Here is a 23,140-nt window from a genome sequence, read left to right on the forward strand (position 1 = left end):
ATCAGAGGATATCTGCCGAATCTGGAACTGGGCTTCTGCTTGGCTAAACCACACGCGTGGTCGCAGCGTCCAGAAAGTCGGCAGTTTTAGTGAAACTGCGTGAACAGATGAAGAGTCGGTCATCTTTGGTCCAAATCCCATTTGGACCATCGGGGTCACCAATGTAGCGATGTGCTACACACAGCACTGAAATAACGACGCGCAGTCGGTAAGTCGTTTCGAGACTAGTTTATTCAAACTTCGCGGCGCTGGCATTTAATCCCTAGCGTCTGCCCTCTCCGGGCGGAAATGACGTCAGAGGTGCATTACCAAAGTCTCTCCCTGCGCGCTGGCTATTTGTGAGCCGGTTCACCTGCGCAGAAAGTGGGTCGCCACAATGTAATAAAATGATCTGTATTCTGGCATGCAGTGAATGAGGTTGATAGGGTGGTTAAAAAGGCATCCGGCATGCTTGCTTTTATTAGTCGAAGCACTGAGTTCAAAAGTCAGGAAGTTATGTTGCAGCTTTATAAAATTCTAGTTAGGCTGCAACTGGAGTAATGCAAACAGTTCTGGTCACTCTATTATAAGAAGGATATCAGGATCTGGAAGAGGATTGTTGCCTGAATTAGAGGGCATGTACTATCATGAGAGGTTGGACAAATGTGGGTTACTTTCTCTGGAGCGGCAGAGGCTGAGGGGAGATCTGACAGACGTTTATAAGACCATGAGAGGCACAGATAGCATACAGAAACAGTATCTTCTTCCTAGGGTTGAAATACCAGAGGACGTGCATTTAAGGCGAGAGGGAGTAAGTACAAAGGAGATGTGAGGGGCAACTAGACGAGAGTTGCAGGAGGGATGGGAACCAGAGCACCACTATAGATAGTGGACTAGTTGTAGAGAAAGATATTGTTAAGCCTACATACAAAGTCAGGGATCGAAAGGTCGAGCATGGTGGGACTAATTTACTGAGCTGCATATATTTCAATGCAAGGAGCATTGTAGGAAAGGCAGATGAGCTTAGCGCATGGATCAGCATGTGGATTTATGATAGTTCAGACATTAATGAGAATTGGTTGCAGGTGGGGCAGAACTAGCAGCTCAATGTTCCAGGGTTCCGTTGTTTTAGATGCGATAGAATGGGAGGGATTAAAGGGAGAGGGGTGGCATTACTAGTCGGGGAAGTTATCACAGCAGTGCTCAGTCAGAACCGACTGGAAAGCTCATCTATTGAGGGTTTATAGGTAGAACTGAGGAATAAGAAAGGTATGACCACATTAAAGGATTATATTACAGACCACCCAACAATCTGCAGGATTTAGAGGAGCAAATGTGTAGAGAAATCGCAGACTGTTGCAAGAAACAGAAGGTTGCGATAGTCAGTGATTTTAACTTTCCATTTATTGATTGGAACTCCCATACTATAAAAGAACTAATTAGGACAGAGCTTGACAAATATGTACAGGAAAGTTTCCTTAATCAGTACTTTGAAGTCCCAATGAGAGTGGGCAACACTTTAGCTCCTATTAGGGACTGGGACAGAAGTTTGTTTAGGGGAGGAACACTATGCATCTGGTGATCATAATGCCATTAGTTTTAAGGTAATTATGGAAAAGGACAGATCTGGTCCTTGGGTTGAGATTCGAAACTGGAGAAAGACCAATTTTAATGGTATCAGAAAGGATCTGGTAAGTGTAGACTGGTACAGGTTGCTTTCTGGAAAAGGTGTACTCGGTAAGTGGAAAGCCTTCAAAAGTGAAATTTCGAGAGTAGAGTTTGTGTGTTCCTGTCAAAATAAAAAGTAAGGATACCAGATTTAGGGAATCTTGGTGTTCAAGGGACATTAAGGTCCTGGTTAAGAAAAAGAAGGAGATACATAGCAGGTATATGCAGGCTGGAAAAAAATGAGGTACTTGAAGAGTATAAGAAATGCAAGAGAATGCTTAAGGAAATCAGGAGGGCTAAAAGAAGACATGAGGTTGCTCTAGCAGTCAAGGCAAAGGAGTATCCTAAGGGCTTCTACAGATTTATTAAGAGCCAAAGGATAGCAAGGCACAAAATAGGTCCTCTGGAAGATCAGAGTGATAATCTATGTGTGGAGCTGAAAGAAATGAGGGAGATCGCAAATGGATTTTTTCAATCTGTATTTACTCATGAGATGGGCACAGAGTCTATAGGTGTGAAGTAATGCAGCAGCAAGATCATGGACCCTATAGAGATTACAGAGGAGCAGGTGCTTGCTGACTTCAGGAAAATCGGGGTGCATAATTTTCCAGGGCTTGACAATGTGTTAACTTAGACCCTCTGGATGACGAGTGCAGAAATTGCAGGGGCACTAGCAAAGATACTTAAAACATCCTTAGCCACGGGTGAGGTGCTGGAGGATTGGAGGATAGCTAATTTTGTCATCAGTATCAACAATCTGGATGATAATGTGGTTAACTAGATCAACAAATTTAAGGCTGACACCAAGATTGGGGTGTAGTAGACAGCGAGGAAGGCTGTCAAAGCTTGCAGCTGGTGAAAAAGGCTGAAAAATGGTAGAGTGAATTTAATGCATCCAAGTGTGAAATGTTACATTTTGGGATGACTACCTCAGAGTAGGTCTTACATGGTGAGTGGTACGGCACCAAGCAGTGCGGAAAAACAGAGGGATCTGGGAATACGGATCCGTAATTTCTTGAAAGGGGCATCACAGGTAGACAAAGCTCTTGGTTCATTGGCCTTCATAAATTAATATATTGAGTACAGGAGTTGGGGTGTGATGTTGAAATTGGCGGAGCTACAATGGCATGAGAGCAGCTTCTTCGAGCTCATTGACGGAAACAGCTTAATTTCTATCTTTGATGGCTCTTTCTTTCCTTTTCAAGGTGGATGGGGTTCTGTTGCTGTCCTTGTCCTGCAGCTGCATTCAAACTGCAGTCCTTTTTAATGATGGGACCCGTTCCCAGGGTTCACTGACCAGTCGTTTTTGATATCCCAAGGGCGGGGCCTAAAAGATGAGCACACCTCCAGGGTTCGAGGCTTCGTAGCCCCATGGATGAGCCAATTCTTGGTCAGTGTAGTGGACTGAAGCGTCATGAGAGAAAAAGTAATATCGGAACAGCAGATCAGCTGTCAGAAGTCTCGGTACTCAGGGAATCGCTCCCTCCCTTTCTCTCATTGGTGAAGGTGAGTTTGCAGACGATCCGCGAATCGGAGAACTCGAGAAAAAATAACTTGGCAAACTTTAACACCATAATCAGTGAGTTGTTTTGTTTTTGTCTCACCTATTGCTGATTGACACCTGAGAGAGAGAGAGAGAGAGAGAGAGAGAGAGAGAGAGAGAGAGAGAGAGAGAGAGCGAGAGAGCGAGAGAGAGAGAGAGAGAGAGAGAGACTTAGCATGTTGAATTGTCAGGTGAATGATTAGTTTTTGTTGTACTGCATATTGTGGTCTCTCTTGGGGTCTTTGCTATTGCTTGCTTGGTGGATGGTGGGTGCTGATACTCTTTGCTGAAATGGGAGGGGGAGGGTTGATACTTCACTGCAGTTTGTGTGAGGGAGGGGGAGAAGAGGGTTTTGGAGTTCTAACAGTTTTACTATCACTGTTTTTTTGGGGTACTCTTCTGTTTTTGTGGATGTCTGTGAGGAGGAAGAATTTCAGGTTGTATATTGTATACATTCTCTGATATTAAATGGAACTATGGAATTGTTTAAGATGTTGGTGAGGCCTAATTTGGAGTATCGTGTGCAATCTTGGTAATTAAGATGGAAAGAGAGCAGAGAGAATTTACAAGCATCTTGCCGGGACTTGAGGACCCCGGTTATAGGTTGAAAACATTAGAACTTTATTCCCTGGAGCGTAGAAGTTGAGAGGAGAATTTATAGAGGGATCCAAATTTGAGTGGTCTAAGTAAGATAAATGTAACTTGGCTTTTTCCACTGAAGTTGGGTGAGACTACAAGTTGAGGTCATAGGTTAAGGGTGAAAGGTAAAATGTTTAAGTGGAACATGAGGGGACCTTCACTCAGAGGTGGTGAGAGCGTGGAACGAGCTGCCAGCACAAATGGTGAAAGAGAAATTGATTTTAGCATTTAAGATAAATTCAGATAGGTACGTGGCTGGGAGTAGTATGGAAAGCTATGGGTACTGGTTGATGGGATTGAGCACATTAATGGTTCAGCATGGACTAGATGAGCCAAAGGTCCTTTTGCTGAGCCATAGTGTTATAGAACTCTATGGCAATTTTTATTTGCACAGAGAATGGCGTGTGCCTGGAATGCAATGCACTGTCTGGACTGGCAGTAGAAGCAGATACATTGGGGGCTGTTAAGAGACGTTTTGCTGGCTGGTAGTGTAGTGGTATTAGTGCTGGACTTCAAGGCGAATGGTCACGGATTCAAATCCAGCCAGCTCCTTGCACGCTTTTCACCTGGGCTGGGTTGAGCATCGATCTAGCAATTTGGCCTCATGAAAACAGACAAATGCTAAGGAAACAGCAAAAAAAAGCCACTCGACATGCCACAAGCATGAAAAGGAACAAAGACATTTAGACAGGCACGTGAATGTGAGTGAAATGGAAGGATATGGACACTGTGTAGGCAGAAGGGATTAGTTTAGTTGGTTATTTGATTACCACTATAATTGGTTTGGAAGAACTTTGTGGGCTGAAGGGCCTGTCCCTTTTCTGTACTATGTTCTAGGTTCTGTTCAGAATTGTAAATGATGAGAATTTGAGATGGAAAAGTAAACATCAAATGTGTTGTGGACATATAAATATTAATCAAATTAAACACAGAAACAGATAGTATGGACCTGATTTTATGTAAATTATCTAGTAGGTGTATATTGTCATGTTATGTTTTGAATAAAGTTTCATTTCAACACTGGAAAGAAAAAGCAAATGCTTTGAATTTTCTTCTCGTTAAAATTTATATTTTATTTTCTTAATTAGGTCCCTGTAGCTAATATTGTCATGAAATTAGAAAATCTAAGTTAAAAGTATACAATAACTTTAAGATTTGTTTGTAAGATAAATGGTACTTGGAGAATTCACTCATACTTCAGTTAAATTTGCATGCCTTAAGGAGAGAGCTCAAACCGCATCTGAGGCAAATTATAATCAATGTTTGTAAACTATTAAATAAAAAATTATTTTTAAAATGAACTATCAAGTTTTTTGTTTAAATCACGCTGCAATACAGACAAATGTCACGAGATCTGAAATCTTAGCATTACCTTTTCACTGGCCTTGTTAAGATCTGAAATAAGGGTATCAACATTTTCTTGCAGAATAGAGCATAGTTCTGTCCAGGAGAATTTTGCCAGCATGCCGTCTGATTGTTTCATGACTACACATCCTGCCATTAGACGCTGGTACAAGCTGTGAAGGAAGGCCAGTTTTTCCTGTGAGAAAACATACCAGTTTTACTACAATAGTGGTCCAAAAATGCTGCAAACAGCAGGGAAGAAAGGATAAAACATCAAATTAAAATTTTAAATCAAATACAGCTACAATTAGTAACTGAGAACAGAAACTGATGACTTGACATGGACATAGCTCAATAAACAACTCAATACATTAAATGTATTGAGTAGGGAGATTTTTCAATATCTCTTTGTAATTGTGGATGAACTGAGTCCAGTTCTAGAACCATATTTCATGAATATAGCCATCTGAGGACAAGCATCCATATCAATTATATATGTACTTGGATAAATCACCAAGCAGTGTTCCAACAACAGAGAAAATGTGTTTAAAATACAACTAAAGATCACTGACTCGCCTTCCATTTGCTGCTATAAAATAAACTAATAAGTATTCTGACAAAACTATCAACCTGCAACTGTAACTCTTTACTTCTCTTCATAGATGCTGCTTTACTTGTACCTATTTCCAACATTCTCTGTGTTTTTATCAATATTACAGTTTGTTACACATCTTTAAATCTACATGACATTCTACCTTATTACAAACTTGTAAGTCACAAAGGCTTGAACACATCTGCCTCAAACATTTAAACATGCTGTCCTGGTCAGTAAACGACTGGCAACCTTCGTGTAATCTGGAGAGTGTGTCATGTTTTCCCCATGGGCAACATTTGCCTAGCATATATTGACATCAGAAAAATTGAATCCAGTACTTAGTCAAAGAAAAAAAAATCACTGAACCATAAGGAATTCAAAACCAAACTACCAATTAAAAATAATTTTAAACTATTCATGAGCTTAATATTATGGATCTAAGCAACATGCAGCACTCCTGGTTGGTTGGCCCTCCTCATTCATGGAGACATATCTATCGAATCCCTTTTGACTACATTGGGCCTATACCCCTTCATGTCTTTCCATGTAGAGTGCTTGTCTACCTGTCCTAATAGCTATCAAATGCTGTAATTGGAGCTGGCTCCACAACTTCCTCTAGCAGCTCATTCCAGATATTCACTATCTTCCACATGAAAAACTTACCCATCATATTTTGTTCAATTTTCTCACCACTCACATTAGATCTACAGTATGCCTGCTAATTCTGGATTGTCCTGCCCTAAAATTCTGGAAAATATCTCTGGCTACTTAGTGCAGTATATCAACATCCCTCATAATTTTATGAAACTCAAAACATTATCCTTCAGCATCCTTCTTTCACATGAGAATAAACTGCTTATCCGATCTCTTTCTATAACTACAGCCCTCCATTCCAAACATATCCTGGTGAATCCCTTCTGGATTTGTTTTATTGTTATCATATCCTTCCTGTAATGTTTCAATCAGTACCAGTCCATAACAATCTAAGTGCAGTCTAACCAATGTTTCATTCAACTGCAACATGGCATTCCAACTCCTAAACTCACTGCCCAGCCTACGAAGACAAGCATAAAAACTGCCGCCTTTATCACCCTATCTACATGTCACCACTTTCAAGTTGCTATGCAACTGCGCTCCAAGGTCCCTCTGTATACCCAAGATCCTTGCTATATACTCTATATGCTCCACCAGAATTTGACTTCACAGAATACATTATTTCTGGATTAAGTTCCATTTTTAATTGAGATTTAACGTAGAATAGGCCCTTCCGATATGTCGAGCCACACCACCTAACAACCCCCAATTTAATCCTAGCCTAATCATGGGACAATTTAAAATGGCCAATTAACCTACTGTGGGAGGCAACTGGAGTACCCGGAGAAAACCCACAGAGTCATGGGGAGGACGTACAGACTCCATACAGGCAGTGGCGGGAACTGAACCTGGGTCACTGATTTAGTAAGGCATTGAGCTAATCACTACACTACACCCAGGGATTCATCGATATTACTTGGAATGGGGGGCTGTAGCTGTAAGAGATCAGATAAGCAAAGTTTCTGGTCACATGAAAGAAGGATGCTGAAGGATAACCTATTGAGTTTCATAAAACTATGAGGGGTGTATATATTTCCAGAATCTCAGGGCAGCATTTGCCACCACTTCATCTATCAAATCTGGTTGAAGGTCACCGTTTGAAGTATTGAGTGAGAAAGCGACGTCTTGCAGGGCGGGAGTCATTTAAAAACTGCAAGCCTTGTTGGGAGTGAGTCACTGTTTTACGCAGTGAGTGAGAGAGCAACATCAAGAAAGGAGGTGCAAGAGGAGTGGCCATTGTGTGAGTGGCACAGTGTTAGAATGGTCTGGCTTTGGCTCAACAGGCTTAGTCATGTATAGATATGGGCTCCAAGTAAGTTTTTGGTCAGTTTTTTTTCTGCTATTACATAGCTAGTGCACTGGGAATGGGCCCAGAGCTAATGGTATGTTCCTTGTGTGAGATGTAGGAACTTTGGGAGACCTGCAGTCCTTCTGATAACTACATCTGCACACATTGCACTGAGCTGCAGCTCAAGGTCCTGCAGCACGTACTGGACAATGAGGAGATGATAGATAGGAGCTACAGGGAGTCAGTAACCCCTTAGTAGCACAAGGTCATGCAAAGTGAGTTCAGGGAAAGGGTGCTAAGTTAAAGAAGATCCCCAAGGTTGTGGAACCTGAAGAAGAGTTTATTCATCATATACGCCAGGAAAGCACTGGATCCTTTTTGAAATGCTGAGATTTCAAAGTCTGCGTATTCCTGAAGTTCACGAGTTAAGGGCAAGACAGGAAGACAGGCAAGGTCAGGTACAGGCCTGTACCATGCTGAGTCTCTAAACTAATCTAAACATGAAGGCACAGTAGATAAATTTCTAGGGCCTGATCAGTTATATCCTAGAAAACTGCGAGAAGCTAGTGCAAAATTGTAATAAGCCTGCCTAAGGTATAGTGATGGGTGAAGTGCAAGAAGCCAGAAAGTGGCTAATGTTGTGTCTTTATTTAAGAAGACCTGCAAAGAAAAAAAAATCCTGTTAAACAAGAAGCCTAACACCTGCATTGGGCAAGTTATTGGTTACGGATTATGAAGGATAAGATATGCACGCAGCCGAAGTTGGTTAGGGATAGTCAGCATGGCTTTGTGCTTGGAAGATTATATCACAAATTTGATTGAATTTTTTGAAGAAGTGACCAGGAGGTCAATGAGGGAAGGGAAGTAGGCATAGTCTATACGGGCTTCAGCAAGGTCTTTGATAAGTTCCATATGGTAGGCTAAACTGGAGAGTTTAGATTGTACGTGACCAGGGAAAGATAGTTAATTGAATACAGAATTGGCATGATAGGAGAAAGCAAAGGGTGAGGGTGGAAGGCTGCTCATTGGTCTGGAGGTTCATGACCAGTGTTGTGCTTCAGGGGTCAGTGCTAGGCCCAATGTTGTTTTTAATCAGTAGCAACAATATGGATGAGAATATAAAGTGCATGGTTATTAAGTTTACAGATGACACCAAAAGCAGAATCTTAACATTTTTCCAATGGAGTTTAATAGATTCTTAATAAAGAAGGGGTGAAAGGTCACTGAGAGTACATTGGAATACAGAATTCAGAAATAGAATCAGGTTTAACATCACTGGCATATGTCATGAAATTTGTTGTTTTGTGGCAGCAGACATTGCAATACTTTACTTTATTGTCACCAAACAATGGATACTAGAGCATACAATCATCACAGTGATATTTGAATCTGCGCTTCGCGCTCCCTGAAATACAAATCAAAGTAAATATAATAAAAATTTAAATTATAAATCATAATAAAAAAATAGAAAAGGGGAAGTAAGGTAGTGCAAGTCAGGTCCGGATACTTGGAAGGTATGGCCCAGATCCGGGTCAGGATCTGTTCAGCACAGTTGGAAAGAAGCTGTTCCCAAATCTGGCCATACGAATCTTCAAGTTCCTGAACCTTCTCCCGGAGGGAAGAGGGACAAAAAGTGTGTTGGCTGGGTGGGTCATGTCCTTGACTATCCTGGCAGCACTGCTCCGACAGCGTGCAGTGTAAAGTGAGTCCAAGGATAGAAGATTAGTTTGTGTGATGTGCTGGGCTATGTTCACGATCTTCTGCAACTTCTTCTGGTCTTGGACAGGACAACTTCCATACCAGGTTGTGATGCACCCTAGAAGAATGCCTTCTACGGTGCATCTATAAAAAATAGTCAGGGTTTTAGGGGACAGGCCAAATTTCTTCAGCTTTCTCAGGAAGTAAAGGCGCTGGTGGGCCTTCTTGGCAGTGGACTCTGCTTGGTTAGACCAAGGCAGGTCATTTGTGATATTCACCCCGAGGAACTTAAAGCTTTTGACCTATTCCACCTGCCCACCACTGACGTAGATGGGGTTGTGCGGTCCGCTACTCCTTCTGAAGTCAACAACCAATTCCTTCGTCATGCTGACGTTGAGGGATAGGTTATTGTCTTCGCACCATACCACCAGGTTCTTAATTTCCTCTCTGTACTCAGACTCATCATTACCCAAGATATGGCCTACAATTGTGGTGTCATCAGCAAACTTATATATTGAGTTCGATGGAAACTTGGCTACACAATCATGGGTGTACAGTGAGTACAGCAGGGGGCTGAGTACACAGCTTTGTGGGGCACCAGTGCTCAGAGTGATTGTAGAGGAGAGCATGTCCCCTATTTTTACAGCCTGGGTCCTGTCTGTGAGGAAGTTGAAGATCCAGCTGCAGATCTGAGTGCTAAGACCCAGGTTCCGGAGCTTAGGAATCAGTTTATTTAGAATGATGGTATTAAAGGCAGAGCTGTAGCCAATGAAAAGGAGCCTTACATATGCGTCTTTATTCTCCAGGTGTTCTAAGGAGGAATGTAGTGTCAGAGAGATGGCATCTGCCATTGACCTGCTGTTCCAGTAGGCATATTGCAAAGCGCCGAGGTTGACCGTTAGGTTATGGTTGATGTGTGCCATAACCAATCACTCGAAGCACTTCATAGCAATACTTAATAAATGAACTATAAATTACAATAAGAAATGTATATAAAATTAAGTAAGTAGTGCAAAAAGAGAGCAAAAAAGGAAAAAAAAGTGAGGTAGTTCACATGGGTTCACACACAAATCTGATGGGGGAGGGGATGAAGCTGTTCCTAAACATTGAGTATGTGTCTTCAGGCTCCTGCACCACCTCCTTGATGGAAGCAACCGGCTGATCTAACTCACTCCTGTACACATCCTTGTCGCCATCTGAAATTCTGCCAACAATAGCATCAGCGACAAATTTATAAATGGTGTTTTGAGCGGTGCTTAGCCACACAATTGTGGGTGCAGAGAGAGTACAGTTATAATCAGATCAACCATCAACTTTTAAGTGATGGAGGAGGCTCAAGGTCATTTAAGTTGCATTTTAAATTTTTGAACCCTAGTTGATTTAAACTTTTGAGTCCTATTTACAAATTATATAATTTATATTTTTCTTTAAAATTATTAAATTGGTAACTTAATATAAGATGAATTTTTTAAATGAAAATCTCAGCAGCTGTACTATTCATATTTCAACTCTACTATAAATAAACCCATTCCTTCTAGTAACAAGTGCTGTACTTTAACAGGCAAAAGCATTTATTCTTAAGACCTTAATTTTCAGTTATGACATTCTACAAAACTGTTTATCCAATTTAGAATGAGACTGTTTATCCAATTTAGAATGAGAGTATGTGTTATAATTTCTCTGCTTTGTCACTAAACCAAACAGAAGTATAATATAGCAGCCAAAAACCTGGATAACAAGCAGCAGAGATTTTCATTCAGTTCATCAGTGCTATTGGGATACTAGTTGAAACATTATAAAGTCATGCATTGTCGTTCACTTCGCCTGTTATGGATGATCTTAGCTCTTAATAAAAAGTTTAGTCCAATAAAAAGTCTTGTGCAGTTGTGTGAGGAGATCATAAAGCTCAAGGTCAGTCATGCAAGATCAAGATGTGAAGAATCAGATCCCTTTAGGAAGATTTCTAACCTATTAAGTGAAGTTGACTTTGGAACTTTGATTTATCATACAAGAGAAAGTAGTCCTTAATATCTCCATTTGTGAAATGTTTGACATGTATGGCAGAAAATTCCAAGAAGCATATTCTTGAAATACATAGTTGCCAAGCAGCAATTTTCTTCAATATTCAGCTTAGTTACAAATCAAGAAACCAACTGTAGATAGACAGCACACGAACACTCTTCAACCCTAGATGTTGTTCTAAATTAAACATTTAACTAAATTAATCCCTTTGATTAATTTACACAATGTATACATCCCCCCTTCTCTGCACATCCATGTAGCTACGTAAGCACTTTTTAAATGCCCCTTTAATATTTGCCTTCACAACCACCCCTGGAAACACTTTCAGATACCCACCACTCTTACATGTCCCAAACTTGTTCTGCATGTCTCCTTTGAACTTGCACTGCTCTCACCTTAATTGCAAGCCCACAAGCCCACTTTGAACCTGGGAAAATATATCAGCTGTCTACTCAATCTATGCCTCTCATAATCTTATAAACCCAAGTCTGTCTAACTGCTCCTCACAACACATGCCTTATAATACAGGTAACATCCTAAAAAATTACTTCAGCCCCCTTTATAAAGTCTCCACCTCCTTTCTCTAATGGAGTGACCAGAAATGAAGGCCAAATTAGTTTTATAAAGCTGTAACACAGCTTCTAACTCTTGCACTCAGAAGCACTGACTAATAAAGGCAAGCATGCTATATGTCTTCTTTACCACCCTATCAACCTGTGCAACCATTTTTAAAGAGCTATGGACTTGGATGCCAAGATCCCTCTATATATCAACAATGTGAAGGATCTTGCCATAACAATATATTGTCCCTTTATATTTGATCTCTCAAAGTGCAACACCTTACAATGGACAGATTAAAATCTGTCCATTGGAGCAACAGTCAGTCTGGAAATCTGGCAGGAGCAAAGGATGTTAGGAATGGTGAGGGTGGGGCGCTGCAGGAGGGGTGTAGGACAGGTAGCAGAGGAGTGGCATGGTAGGGGTTGGCTCAGATGTAGCCCTGAGATACCAGGCAAGGTTATTTGATTCCAAATAAATAGTTTATTTATCATTACAGAATATCTCTCTGGTACTTTCCACTCTCTCCCCTTTCCCCAACCGTGATTCACCTCTCCCTGCCTCTTTACTCTCTCAATCCACAATACAGAGCCATATCAGAATCAGATATATCATCACCCACGTTATAAATATTTTTTGGCAGCAACAGTCAGATAGGTCTAGGAGGTATTGTGTTTCAATTTTCACCAATGAGAGGAACCTTAAGGATTGTGAGGACAGCATAAACCAGGCTCATGTTGACAACATGTTGACATTAAGCAAGAAGATGTGCTGGGACTTTTGAAAGGCTAAGTAAATCCCCGGGTATGGATGGATTTATCCCAGACTACTACTACAAGCTGTGGCTTTGGCGATAATCTTTGCATCCTCACTAGCCACAACAGTAGTACCAGATGTTTGGAGAGTGACAAATGTTATTCCTTTCTTCAAGGAAGGGAGTAGGGCTAACCCTGGCAGTTATAGACCAGTGAGTCTCACTTCAGAGGCAGACAAAATATTGGAGAAGATTCTTAGAGACAAGACTTATGAGCATTTGGACAAGTGTAGTCTGATTAGAGATAGTCAGCATGACTTTGTTAGATGTAAGTCATGCCTCACAAGCCTGATTTAATTCTTTGAGGATCTGACAAAGTGTATTGATGAAGGTAGGTCAGTGGATGCAGTATATATGGATTTTAGTAAGGCATTTGATTACGCTTGCCGTGGTAAACCCCTTCAGAGAGTCAGGAGGCATGGATGCAGAGAAATTTGGTTGTGAGGATTCAGTCTTGGCTAGCCCGTAGAAGGCAGAGGATGGTTGCAGATGGAGCATATTCTGCCTGGATGTCAGTGAATAGTGGTGTTCTCAAGAATCTATGCTGGGACCCTTGCTCTTTGTGAATGGCTTGGACAAGCAAATGGAAGGGTAGGTTAGTACGTCTGCAGATGACATGAATATTAGTGGTGTTGTGGATTGTTTAGGTTGACAAGAGTTCCAACACAACATTGGTAGGATGCTGAGCTGGGCTGAGAAGTAGCAGTTAAGAGTTCAACCTGAATTTGAAGGCAGAATACACAGTTAACAGCAGGATTTTTAGCAGTGTGGAGAAACAAAGGGATGCTGGGGTCCACATCCTTATGGTCACTTAAAATAGAGTTATTAAGAAAGCATATGGTCTGCTGGCCTTCATTAGTTGAGGGAGTCAAGAACCACTAGGTTATTTTGCAGTTCTATCAACCCTGCCTCAACCAGACTTGAAATATTGTGCCCACTTCTGGTTGCCTCATAGGAAGAATGTGGCAGCTGCCTGTAATAATAAGCATGTCTTGTGAAAAGCTAGGGCTTTTCTCTTTGGAATGAAGGAGGATGAAAGGTGACTTTAATAGACGTGTACAATACAACAGGTATAGACCAAGTGGACAGGCCGAGATTTTTTCCCAGGGTGGAAATAGCTACTATGAGGGGGCATAATATCAAGTGATTAAAGGAAAGTATTGTGGGGGGATGTCAGAGGTTAAGTATTTTTATGCAGAGAATGGTAGACAAGTGAAATGCACTGTCAGTGTGGTGATAGAGGTAAATACATTAAGGACATTTAAAAGACTAGCTGATAGAAAAATGCAGGGCTACATGAAAGGGGAGGATTAGATTGATCTTGGAGTTGGCTAAAAGGTTGGCACGACATTGTGGGGCAAAAGGCTTGCATTTTAATGTAACATCTTATGTTCCATTTAAGACCTCACTCACATTCTCTGCCTCCAAGCACATGTTGCCTCTTTTTTTTCCCCACCCAGATTTCATCTTTCAGCATGGCCTTGAAAAATGGTTCATATCTCATACCATATAAGGAAGGAGTTGCGCAAACTACTATGGTATAATACCTTAAAACAGAGGGGCAGAATTAGGCCGCTCAGCCCTTGAGAAAGCTGCCTGATGGCAGACCACCAGCTGTACACTGGATGAATGGAATTCCCCTCATTTCAGGGCCAGGAAACAAAGCTTGATAAACTATATGACTATAATCTAGTAGTTTGCATTTTGGGAAAAACAGCAAAGCTAACAAATCCCTGTTCTGAATCACTTTATCCCAAAGTTTAAGAGACTGTTAGGATGAAGTCTCTCATTAAGTAGGGGACAACAATGACTTTCCTAATGCAGCACTGGGGTGCTATATATAAAAGATGTCATACATCAACAGCAGCATAGAATGAATTTAAGATTAGGAAGCAGAGTATGACGGTGATGTTGACTTCACTTGTGAAAGCAATCCATAATTACGTAGCAGAATCAAGTCTATTATCACCGGCATGTGACGTGAAATGTGTTAACTTAGTAGCAGCAGTTCAATGCAATACATAATCTAGCAGAGAGAGAGAAAAAAATAATAAAAAACAAGTAAATCAATTATGTATATTGAATAGATTTTTAAAATGTGCAAAAACAAGAATACTGTATACTTAAAAAAAAGTGAAGTAGTGTCCAAAGCTTCAATGTCTATTTAGGAATCAGATGGCAATGGGGAAAATGATGTTCCTGAATCGCTGAGTGTGTGCTTTCAGGCTTCTGTACCTCCTACCTGATAGTAACAGTGAGAAAAGGGCATGCCCTGGGTGCTGGGGCTTAATAATGGACGCTGCCTTTCTGAGACACTGCTTCCTAAAGATGTCCTGGGTACTTTGTAGGCCAGTGCCCAAGATGGAGCTGACTAGATTTACAACCTGCTGCAGCTTCTTTCTGTCCTGTGCAGTAGTTCCTCCATACCAGACAGTGAAGCAGCCTGTCAGAATGCTCTCCACGGTACAACTATAGAAGCTTTTGTGTGTATTTGTTGACATGCCAAATCTCGTCAAACTCCTAATAAAGTATAGCCGCTGTCTTGCCTTCTTTATACCTGCATTGATACGTTGGGACCAGGTTAGATCCGCAGAGATCTTAATTCTGAGGAACCTGAAGCTGCTCACTCTCTCCACTTCTGATCCCTCTATGAGGATTGGTTTGTGTTCCTTCATCTTACCCTTCCTGAAGTCCACAATCAGCTCTTTCGTCTTACTGACGCTGAGTGCCAGGTTGTTGCTGTGGCACCACTCCACTAGTTGGCATATCTCACTCCTGTACGCTCTGTCATCACCACCTGAGCTTCTACCAACAATGGTTGTATCGTCAGCAAATTTATAGATGGTATTTGAGCCACACAGTCATGTGTCTGCAGAGGTTAGAGCAGTGGGCTAATCACACACCCCTGAGATACACCAGCATTGATAGTCAGCAAGGAGGATATGTTATCGTCAGTCCACACAGATTGGGGTCTTCCAGTTAGGAAGTCAAGGATTCAATCGCAGAGGGAGGTACAGAGGCCCAGGTTCTGCAACTTCACAATCAGGATTGAGGGAATGATTGTATTAAATGCTGAGCTGCAGTCGATGAACAGCATCCTGACGTAGGTGTTTATGTTTGCATTTGATATCTTAGAAGGTCACAGATCACAGCAAGGAGCATCTTATTAAGTCTAGCCTGCAAGTACATTGTCTCTCTACACACTGGGTGAATATATTCTTCAACAGGGGTCACCACCCTTTTTTGCACCGCGGACCAGTTTAATATTGACAATATTCTTGCGGACCGGCCAATGGGGGTGGGTGGTGGTGTTAATAACGACCGGAATACAGCGATACTCGAAGGGGGCTCCTTATGTCCAGTCTATTCCGCAATTTACTTTTCGTGGCTCTCAGCACTTGCTTCTGTCCCGCTTGCTCATGTTTTTTTTGCTCAAGAAACTCAACGGATTTGTCTTTAAGTGAAGGGTGCTTGGACTCAATGTACAGAAGCAGTTTTGAAGGCTTCATTGCCTCATTAGACAGCCTCCGGGCCTGAATGCCAGCTTCCCACTCGCCTGCTGCCAGACACGGCTGGTCGTGGGTGGAGTGAGAGGACAAGGTAAGGGCCGGAGGTCCCTGTGCCGGGACCGCAGCAGTTGCAGTCCGGAGAGCGAGGGGGAGTGTGACAGGGCGCACACCCACCCCCCTTGTAGGTAGGTAGGATCTATTGGCTGACAAAAGTTTTTCTTGAGGGATGACTTTCAGTAGATTGCAATGAGGTAGCTGCTCTGCTACTTACAAAGCCCTGAGCCTGAATTAGGTCGTCTGCGAATATTTTAGCACCTGGTTCCCCACAAACATTCAGTGCGGTAAACAGGTTTAGAAGCGACTCCCAACTGTCCGCGCTCTAGGCTAGTAGTAATGGCACATCTCCCCGACCGCGCGAGGTGGCCGGTTACCCGAGGCCAACCAGTGATCCCTGGTGCTGGAGTATCACTGCATTTAGGCAACTGATGACCTCGCGTGCGTTCAAGTTCAACAGTGGGTGTTACAGGGAATGAGGAGAGGTGCAGCTGACTCATCATTTCATATCGCCAAATCATATCGTTTCCTCGCGGCCCGGTAGCACATACTTTGCGGCCCGGTACCAGTCCGCAGCCCAGTGGTTGAGGACCACTGTTCTTCAATGATGAGGCCTTATTTGCTTCCTCATTTGGTCCCCATCTCCACCTTCTGTGGCTCTGATCTCTAGCTCCTCTTCCTACATCAACTTGTAAAAAGAATTGTACTTATAGAGCTTTGCAGAGATGCAAAGGAGATTCACCAGGATATGGTCTGGGATGAAACATTTCAATTATGAGAAAACATTGGGGAGGCAAATTCTGTTTTCCTGGAGTGAAGATTGCGAAGACATGATTGAGATGTAAATTTTGAGGGGTAAAGATAAGATAGACAGCAAAAATAGGTAGATAAAATGGAAGGACATAGATTCAGGGTAAGAGTTAAGAGATTTCGAGGGGTTAAAGAGTGAGACTTCTTTACCCAGAGAGTAGCAAGTACTTGGAATATATAATCTGAGGTAATAATGGAAGCAGAGTTGCAGACAGCATTTATGAGGTTTCTGGCTGAGCACTTGAATTGTCACAGCATGGAAGGCTACAGACCTATTGCTGGAAGAAGGGACTAATTTGGCTTTTAATAAGATTAGTAACTATTATTATTAAGAAGGGATAAACTGGTTGGTATATTTTATGAGGGAGAGGGGGAGAATTTGCAGAGTACTGTATTTGTTAACATGGAGCAGAGAGTACAATTGTAAATCTGACAGGAGAAAAGGATGTTGGGAATGGCAAAGGTAGAGCGCTGCGGGAGGGGCACAGAATCTAATAATTTTACAAGTAGATTCAGCTTTACTGTCAATGACAAATGTCATGAAATTTGATGTTTTGTGGTAGCAATACAGGAAAATTACAAGAAGTTAAAATAAATTAATAGAGCAAAAGAGGGTAGCAAGGTAGTATTCATGAGTTCAAGGACTATTCAAAAATCTATTGGCAGAGTGGAAGAAACAATTCCTAAAACATCGACTGTGGGTCTTCAGGCTCCTGTACCTCCTCCCTAATGGAAGTAATGAGTAGAGGGCATGTCCTGAAAGGTAGCGTCTAAAGTGATAATGATTTTTAAGGTACCTCTTCTTAAAGATGTCCTCAATAGAGGGAGGGGGTATGCTGATGACGGGGCTGGCCAAGTCGACAACTCTCTGCAACTTCCTTCAATCCTGCACATTGGAGCTTCTATACCAGGCGGTGATAGAACTAGTTACAATGCTCTCCACAATAAATCTGTCGAAATTTGCTAGATTCTTTGGTATAACAGCAAATCTCAGATTCTCAAATCTCCACACATTCCCATCAACCTCCCCCACATTCTACTACTTACCAACACACTAGGGGCAATCTACAGTGACCGATTAACTGATCAACCCATGCATCTTTCGGAAACCAGAGCACCCAGAGAAAACCCACACAATTACAAGTAAAACATGTAAGCTCCATACGGATAACACCCAATGACAGGATTGAACCAGCGCCACAGGTGCTGTGAAGCAGAGGCTCCACCAGTTGCACGACTGTACTGTCCTGTAAGCAGTTTGGAGCATAAGGGGTCACAGAGCAGGCATGCAGAGCAAAGAGCATTAATTTAAAAACTGGTTAAGTAACTTTTTGAGTAAAGCTGCACTACAATTCAGCAAACCGACAATATACTATTATTGATATCATTGGTGTACATTTTACATGGGAAACCTGTCACCAGCTTTAATGAAATCTCAACAGTCAACAGATGAACTCCTGGCATAAAAGACGTGTGCTGTTTAATGTTCCACTTGGAGTATGGTCTGCTTCCAGCTGTAAAATACTTTTATTCTAGCACTACAAGATTGAATATTTATGTCAAGCACTGTAATATGGCCTAGTTATTTTTATAAGAGGATACAGCCTATAAATAAACCTGCTTATATTTATATATTTTTTAACTTGTGCTCATCTCGTTACACTAAAATTCAATTTATAATTAGCATCAATCTTATGTCTTTTCCTTATCATCAGGCCTCTATCCAAAATGCAAACCTTTATCACCACACTGTCTCCTAGATGAAGCCAATTTTACTAACTTGCCCTGGATTCCATGTGATGTAACCTTTTAGTCCACCCTGCCATGGAGTATTATGTCAACGGCCCTGCTAAAATCCATGTAGGGAACATCTGCAGCATTACCCTGAATCCCTTGGTTGCCTCTTCCTTCAAATAAACCCAAGTAAATGAGACATGATTTCCCATGAACAACACCATGCTGACTATCCCAAATCAGTTCTCACCTATCCACATGCATGAGTTCCTGTTTCTCAGACTCCCTTACAGTAACCTACCTACCAATGACATCTAGCTCACCCATCTCCATTCCCAGGCTTCACCATGCAGCCTTTCTTAAATAAAAGTGTAGCATTAGCCACCATCCGGTACCTCATACATGGCCATCGATGATACAATTATGTCCCCTAGGGACCCCAAATTGGAGACACAGGAGGCTGCAGATGCTGGAATCTAGAGCAACACTTAAGGCACCAGGGAAACTCTACAGGTCCAAACATAAACAGGAGCAGCAGTAGGCCATCTGCCCTGCCTAACCTGCATCACCATTCAATAAGATTCTCTGTCTGTGGACTCAGCTCCATCTAACTGCCTTTTCCCAATAACCCTTGCTATGCAAACATCTGTCTGATTATTAAATATATTTCATGAGGAAGTGCAAACTGCTTCCCTGGGCAAAGAATTCTACGGATTCATTACTCTCTGGGAAAAGCTGTTTCTCCTCATCTCCATCCTACACCTATTTCTACAATGTCAAGGCTATGTTCCCTAGTTCTGGTCTCATTTACCAGTGAAAACAAATTTCCTACCTCTGTCTTATCCATCTGTTTCATAATTTTATATGTTTCTGTAAGATCCTCTTTCAATCTTCTGAATTCCAGTGAATATAGTTCCAGGCAATTCAATCTCTCCTCATAGGTTAATCCCCTCACCTCTGGAATCAACCTTGGGAACATCCTCTGTACTGCCTCCAAAGCTATTGTGTTTTTCCAGTTTATCATTTTCTATACAATTCCACATTAATTTATCAGCAGCAATTCTGATAATTGTAGAATCCCCTCAACAACCCTGACTCTCCTGATCAGAGATGTGCAGTCATCTTTTCCAATCCATCCTTCTCCACTCTTCCTCCAACTTAAAACAAACTTGTTTGCTTGTTTCTCTGGTCCAGAAATGTTAACTGTGGCCCATTTTGCAGCTGCTGACTGTGGAAAGCTGACTGTTGATAATACAGAACAATGGTTGCCTTGTAACTAACCTATGCTTCACTAGATGAGGGCAATACTACCCTGTTCCTTTTTCTCATGAAGTACTGGAAGACACTTATGACGATATCCATAATGAATTATTGATGACCGCAGTACATTAACTAAGTATGTTTTTCAAGTAATAATGAACAGCGTACTGTTTGAAAACAAAGCAAACACTATAAGAATATTTAATTTCTGACTAATAAAATATGCAGACATTAACCATTTTATGATCAATAAAACGTATTCAATTCTAGTGTTAACTGGAAGGAAAAATAGCAATTTTCATTAGAAAAGTTAAATAATACATGTACTCAATACAGAAGTTAAATACACTGCACAACGAAGTTTACCACATGGATCACAAAGGAATTTCACATATTAATGCAAATATTGATGTTAATAATGTACCTCTGTATCCTGTTGATGAGCCCGTGACAGCTTTTGAATTTCACTTTTAGTTTCAACAATAGAATTTTTCTCCATTTCAAAACAATGTTTCATATTTTGTAGGTCCAGGCTCAAACTATCAATAAGCGCATCCTTTCCAACACATTCGTTTCGCCAGTGATTCAACTTTTTATTTGCTTCTGCTAATTCTTCCTGAATTTTCTGAAGAATAAGAATTGGTGTTTATTGAAGTCAGATATTCAGCACACAAACCAGAGAAAAATCTAGATTTCTAAATAAGAATTATTAGCACACTAAAGAGTTATATAAAGGGAGAAAAAAAGAGTGCCAGTGGACAGGAGAGTGTACTCTATTACATGGGGAGGAAGAAGAGAGAGAGAAAGGGGTGAGAGAAAGAGAGAGAAAGGGAAGGGGAGAGAGAGAGCAAGGGAAGAGAGGGGGAGAGAGAGAGAAAGGGAGAGAGAGGGAGAGAGGGGGGGAGAGAGGGGGGAGAGAGGGGAGAGAGGGGAGAGAGGGGAGAGAGGGGAGAGAGGGGAGAGGGGAGAGGGGGGGAGGGGGGAGAGGGGGGGGAGAGAGGGGGAGAGAGGGGGAGAGAGGGGGAAAGAGGGGGAGAGAGGGGGAGAGAGGGGGAGAGAGGGGGAGAGGGGGGAGAGGGGGAGAGAGAAAGGGGAGGGAGAGAGAAAGGGGAGAGAGAGAGAGAGAAAGGGGAGAGAGAGAGAGAGAAAGGGGAGAGAGAGAGAGAGAAAGGGGAGAGAGAGAGAGAGAAAGGGGAGAGAGAGAGAGAGAGAGAGAGAAAGGGGAGAGAGAGAGCCGGAGAGAGAGAGAAAGGGGAGAGAGGGAGAGTGCGGTCAAGGGGGGGGTGGAAGGCATGGAGAGAGAGGGGGCAGAGTTGAAAGGGGCAGAGGAGTGAGGGGACAGAGGAGAGAGGGATAGAGAGGGCTGGAAGTGAGAGGGAGAGGAGGTGGGTGAGAGAGAGAATGATGGAGGAGGAGGGGGAAGGAGGGGGTCGAGAGAGATCAGACTGGTCAAAGGGCACCGGGGTCAAGGGGCCAATGGAGAGGGGGGAGGGCAGGGGGACGGGGGGGTAGTGGGGGTAATGGAGATGGGGGAAGTGGCGAGTAGCTGGGTGATGGGGGTGTGATGGGCAGCTGGGGAGGGTTTGGAGCTTGGGGGCGGAGGATCGTGGGTGTTGTTGGGGGGCTGGTGGGGTGTGCACAGAGGGGACACATAACTGAGGTGGCTAGAGAAAATTATAGGACCAAAAGTAAATGATGTGGGAGCCACAGCACAGGAATAAAATATAGCACAAAAGAGCATTTAGACAAGAAGAGATGGCATGGGAAATACAGTAAACGAGATGGCCAGTGGAACTGTGTCTCGGAGGAGCAAAATGCTTGAAGGAAAGAGAGAGAAAAAAACATAAGTGTGAGAGTGGAACAGAGATAGGAAAACTCAAAGAGATATATATTAAAAAAAACAGAAAAGCACAGAAAAAGGAGAGTACATGCACAAAATAAGAAAAGACAAAAAAATTGCAAAATAAAAATAATGACAAGAAAGGAATGTACATGAGAGAGTGATAAAGTATTTAAAATAGTTATACAAACTGAACTGCTACTTAAATTATCAAAGCAGCTCCTACCTCACAATTTTCATTTCGTGACCAAATCAATTCTTTGTAAGCCTCACACTGCTCATTTATCTTGTCATATAAATCCTTCACTCTGTTTAGCTGGAACAAGACAAAAATAAGATGATGAAAGTACAAGTTTTAAAGCAAAGTTCACCTGATTCAATTTTGAGTTGTGTCAGATTTTGTTTTATTTATTTTACTGAGATACTGTGCAGAACAGGCCCTTCAACACACACCATCCGGCAATCATCAAATGTAATCCTAATCCAATCATGGGACAATTCAGTGACCAATTAACCTAACAACTGGTATGTCTTGGACTGTCAGAGGAAACCGGAGAACTCGGAGGAAACCCATGCGGTCACGGGAAGAATGTACAAATTCTTTAGAGGCAGAGAGACAGGAATTGAACCTGGGTTGCCTGTACTGTGGGATGTATGGGGTGTCTAGGGAGGGGTAGCACCTCTGGTGGGGGGCCTGCCGTGCCCTTTTTGAGGGCAAGCCCGTCCACCTTTGGTCCCCACTGGGGACTCAGCTCTCACCTGTGGCTCCATGTAGCTGCAGCACGTGCAGTGGCCACACCCCGGGTAAACCGTCTCGGCAGACGGGCCAAACCAGGTGAGGGCAGCCAACGGGTCTTCGACCCTCGGTGAGGGAGGGGATTTGTCTGTCCCAGTGTGTGAAGTCTGGCCCTGGCAGATTGAGCGGAGGAGACCGATTAATGGTCAAGCAGTTAAGAAGGCAGGCCAGTAGGCGTTTGTGGAGCGCTAAGAGCACGACAAGGCACTTAGATGTCCTGGTCAACCACTGAAAGAGGTGGTGAACTCATCCAGAAGGCAACGGCAAACCACTGCTGTCACCTGCCAAGTTCACGATTTCCCAATATGGCAGAGCGGCGTGGAGGGAAATCGTCTGCCAACTGGAAATTCCAGGGGCAACCTAACGATGATGACGACGCCTGTACTGTAGAACTA

The 23,140-nt window shown here is 42.4% G+C and overlaps 1 protein-coding gene across 3 annotated transcripts in view; it reads right to left on the reverse strand.

The window, feature by feature from the left end:
* LOC140729194 (coiled-coil domain-containing protein 171-like) overlaps positions 1–23,140 on the reverse strand; it is a 417,526-nt gene that overhangs the window by 285,739 nt on the left and 108,647 nt on the right. For all 3 annotated transcript variants that reach the window (XM_073048682.1, XM_073048685.1, XM_073048684.1), the window contains exons 12-14: positions 22,176–22,265; positions 20,534–20,734; positions 5,202–5,369 (exon numbers count right to left, since the gene is read on the reverse strand). In XM_073048682.1, coding sequence (XP_072904783.1) covers positions 5,202–5,369; positions 20,534–20,734; positions 22,176–22,265 — 459 coding nt within the window. The remainder of the gene's footprint in view (positions 1–5,201; positions 5,370–20,533; positions 20,735–22,175; positions 22,266–23,140) is intronic.

Source organism: Hemitrygon akajei, chromosome 6 (genome assembly GCF_048418815.1).
Source record: "Hemitrygon akajei chromosome 6, sHemAka1.3, whole genome shotgun sequence".
NCBI classification, from domain to species: Eukaryota; Metazoa; Chordata; class Chondrichthyes; order Myliobatiformes; family Dasyatidae; genus Hemitrygon; species Hemitrygon akajei.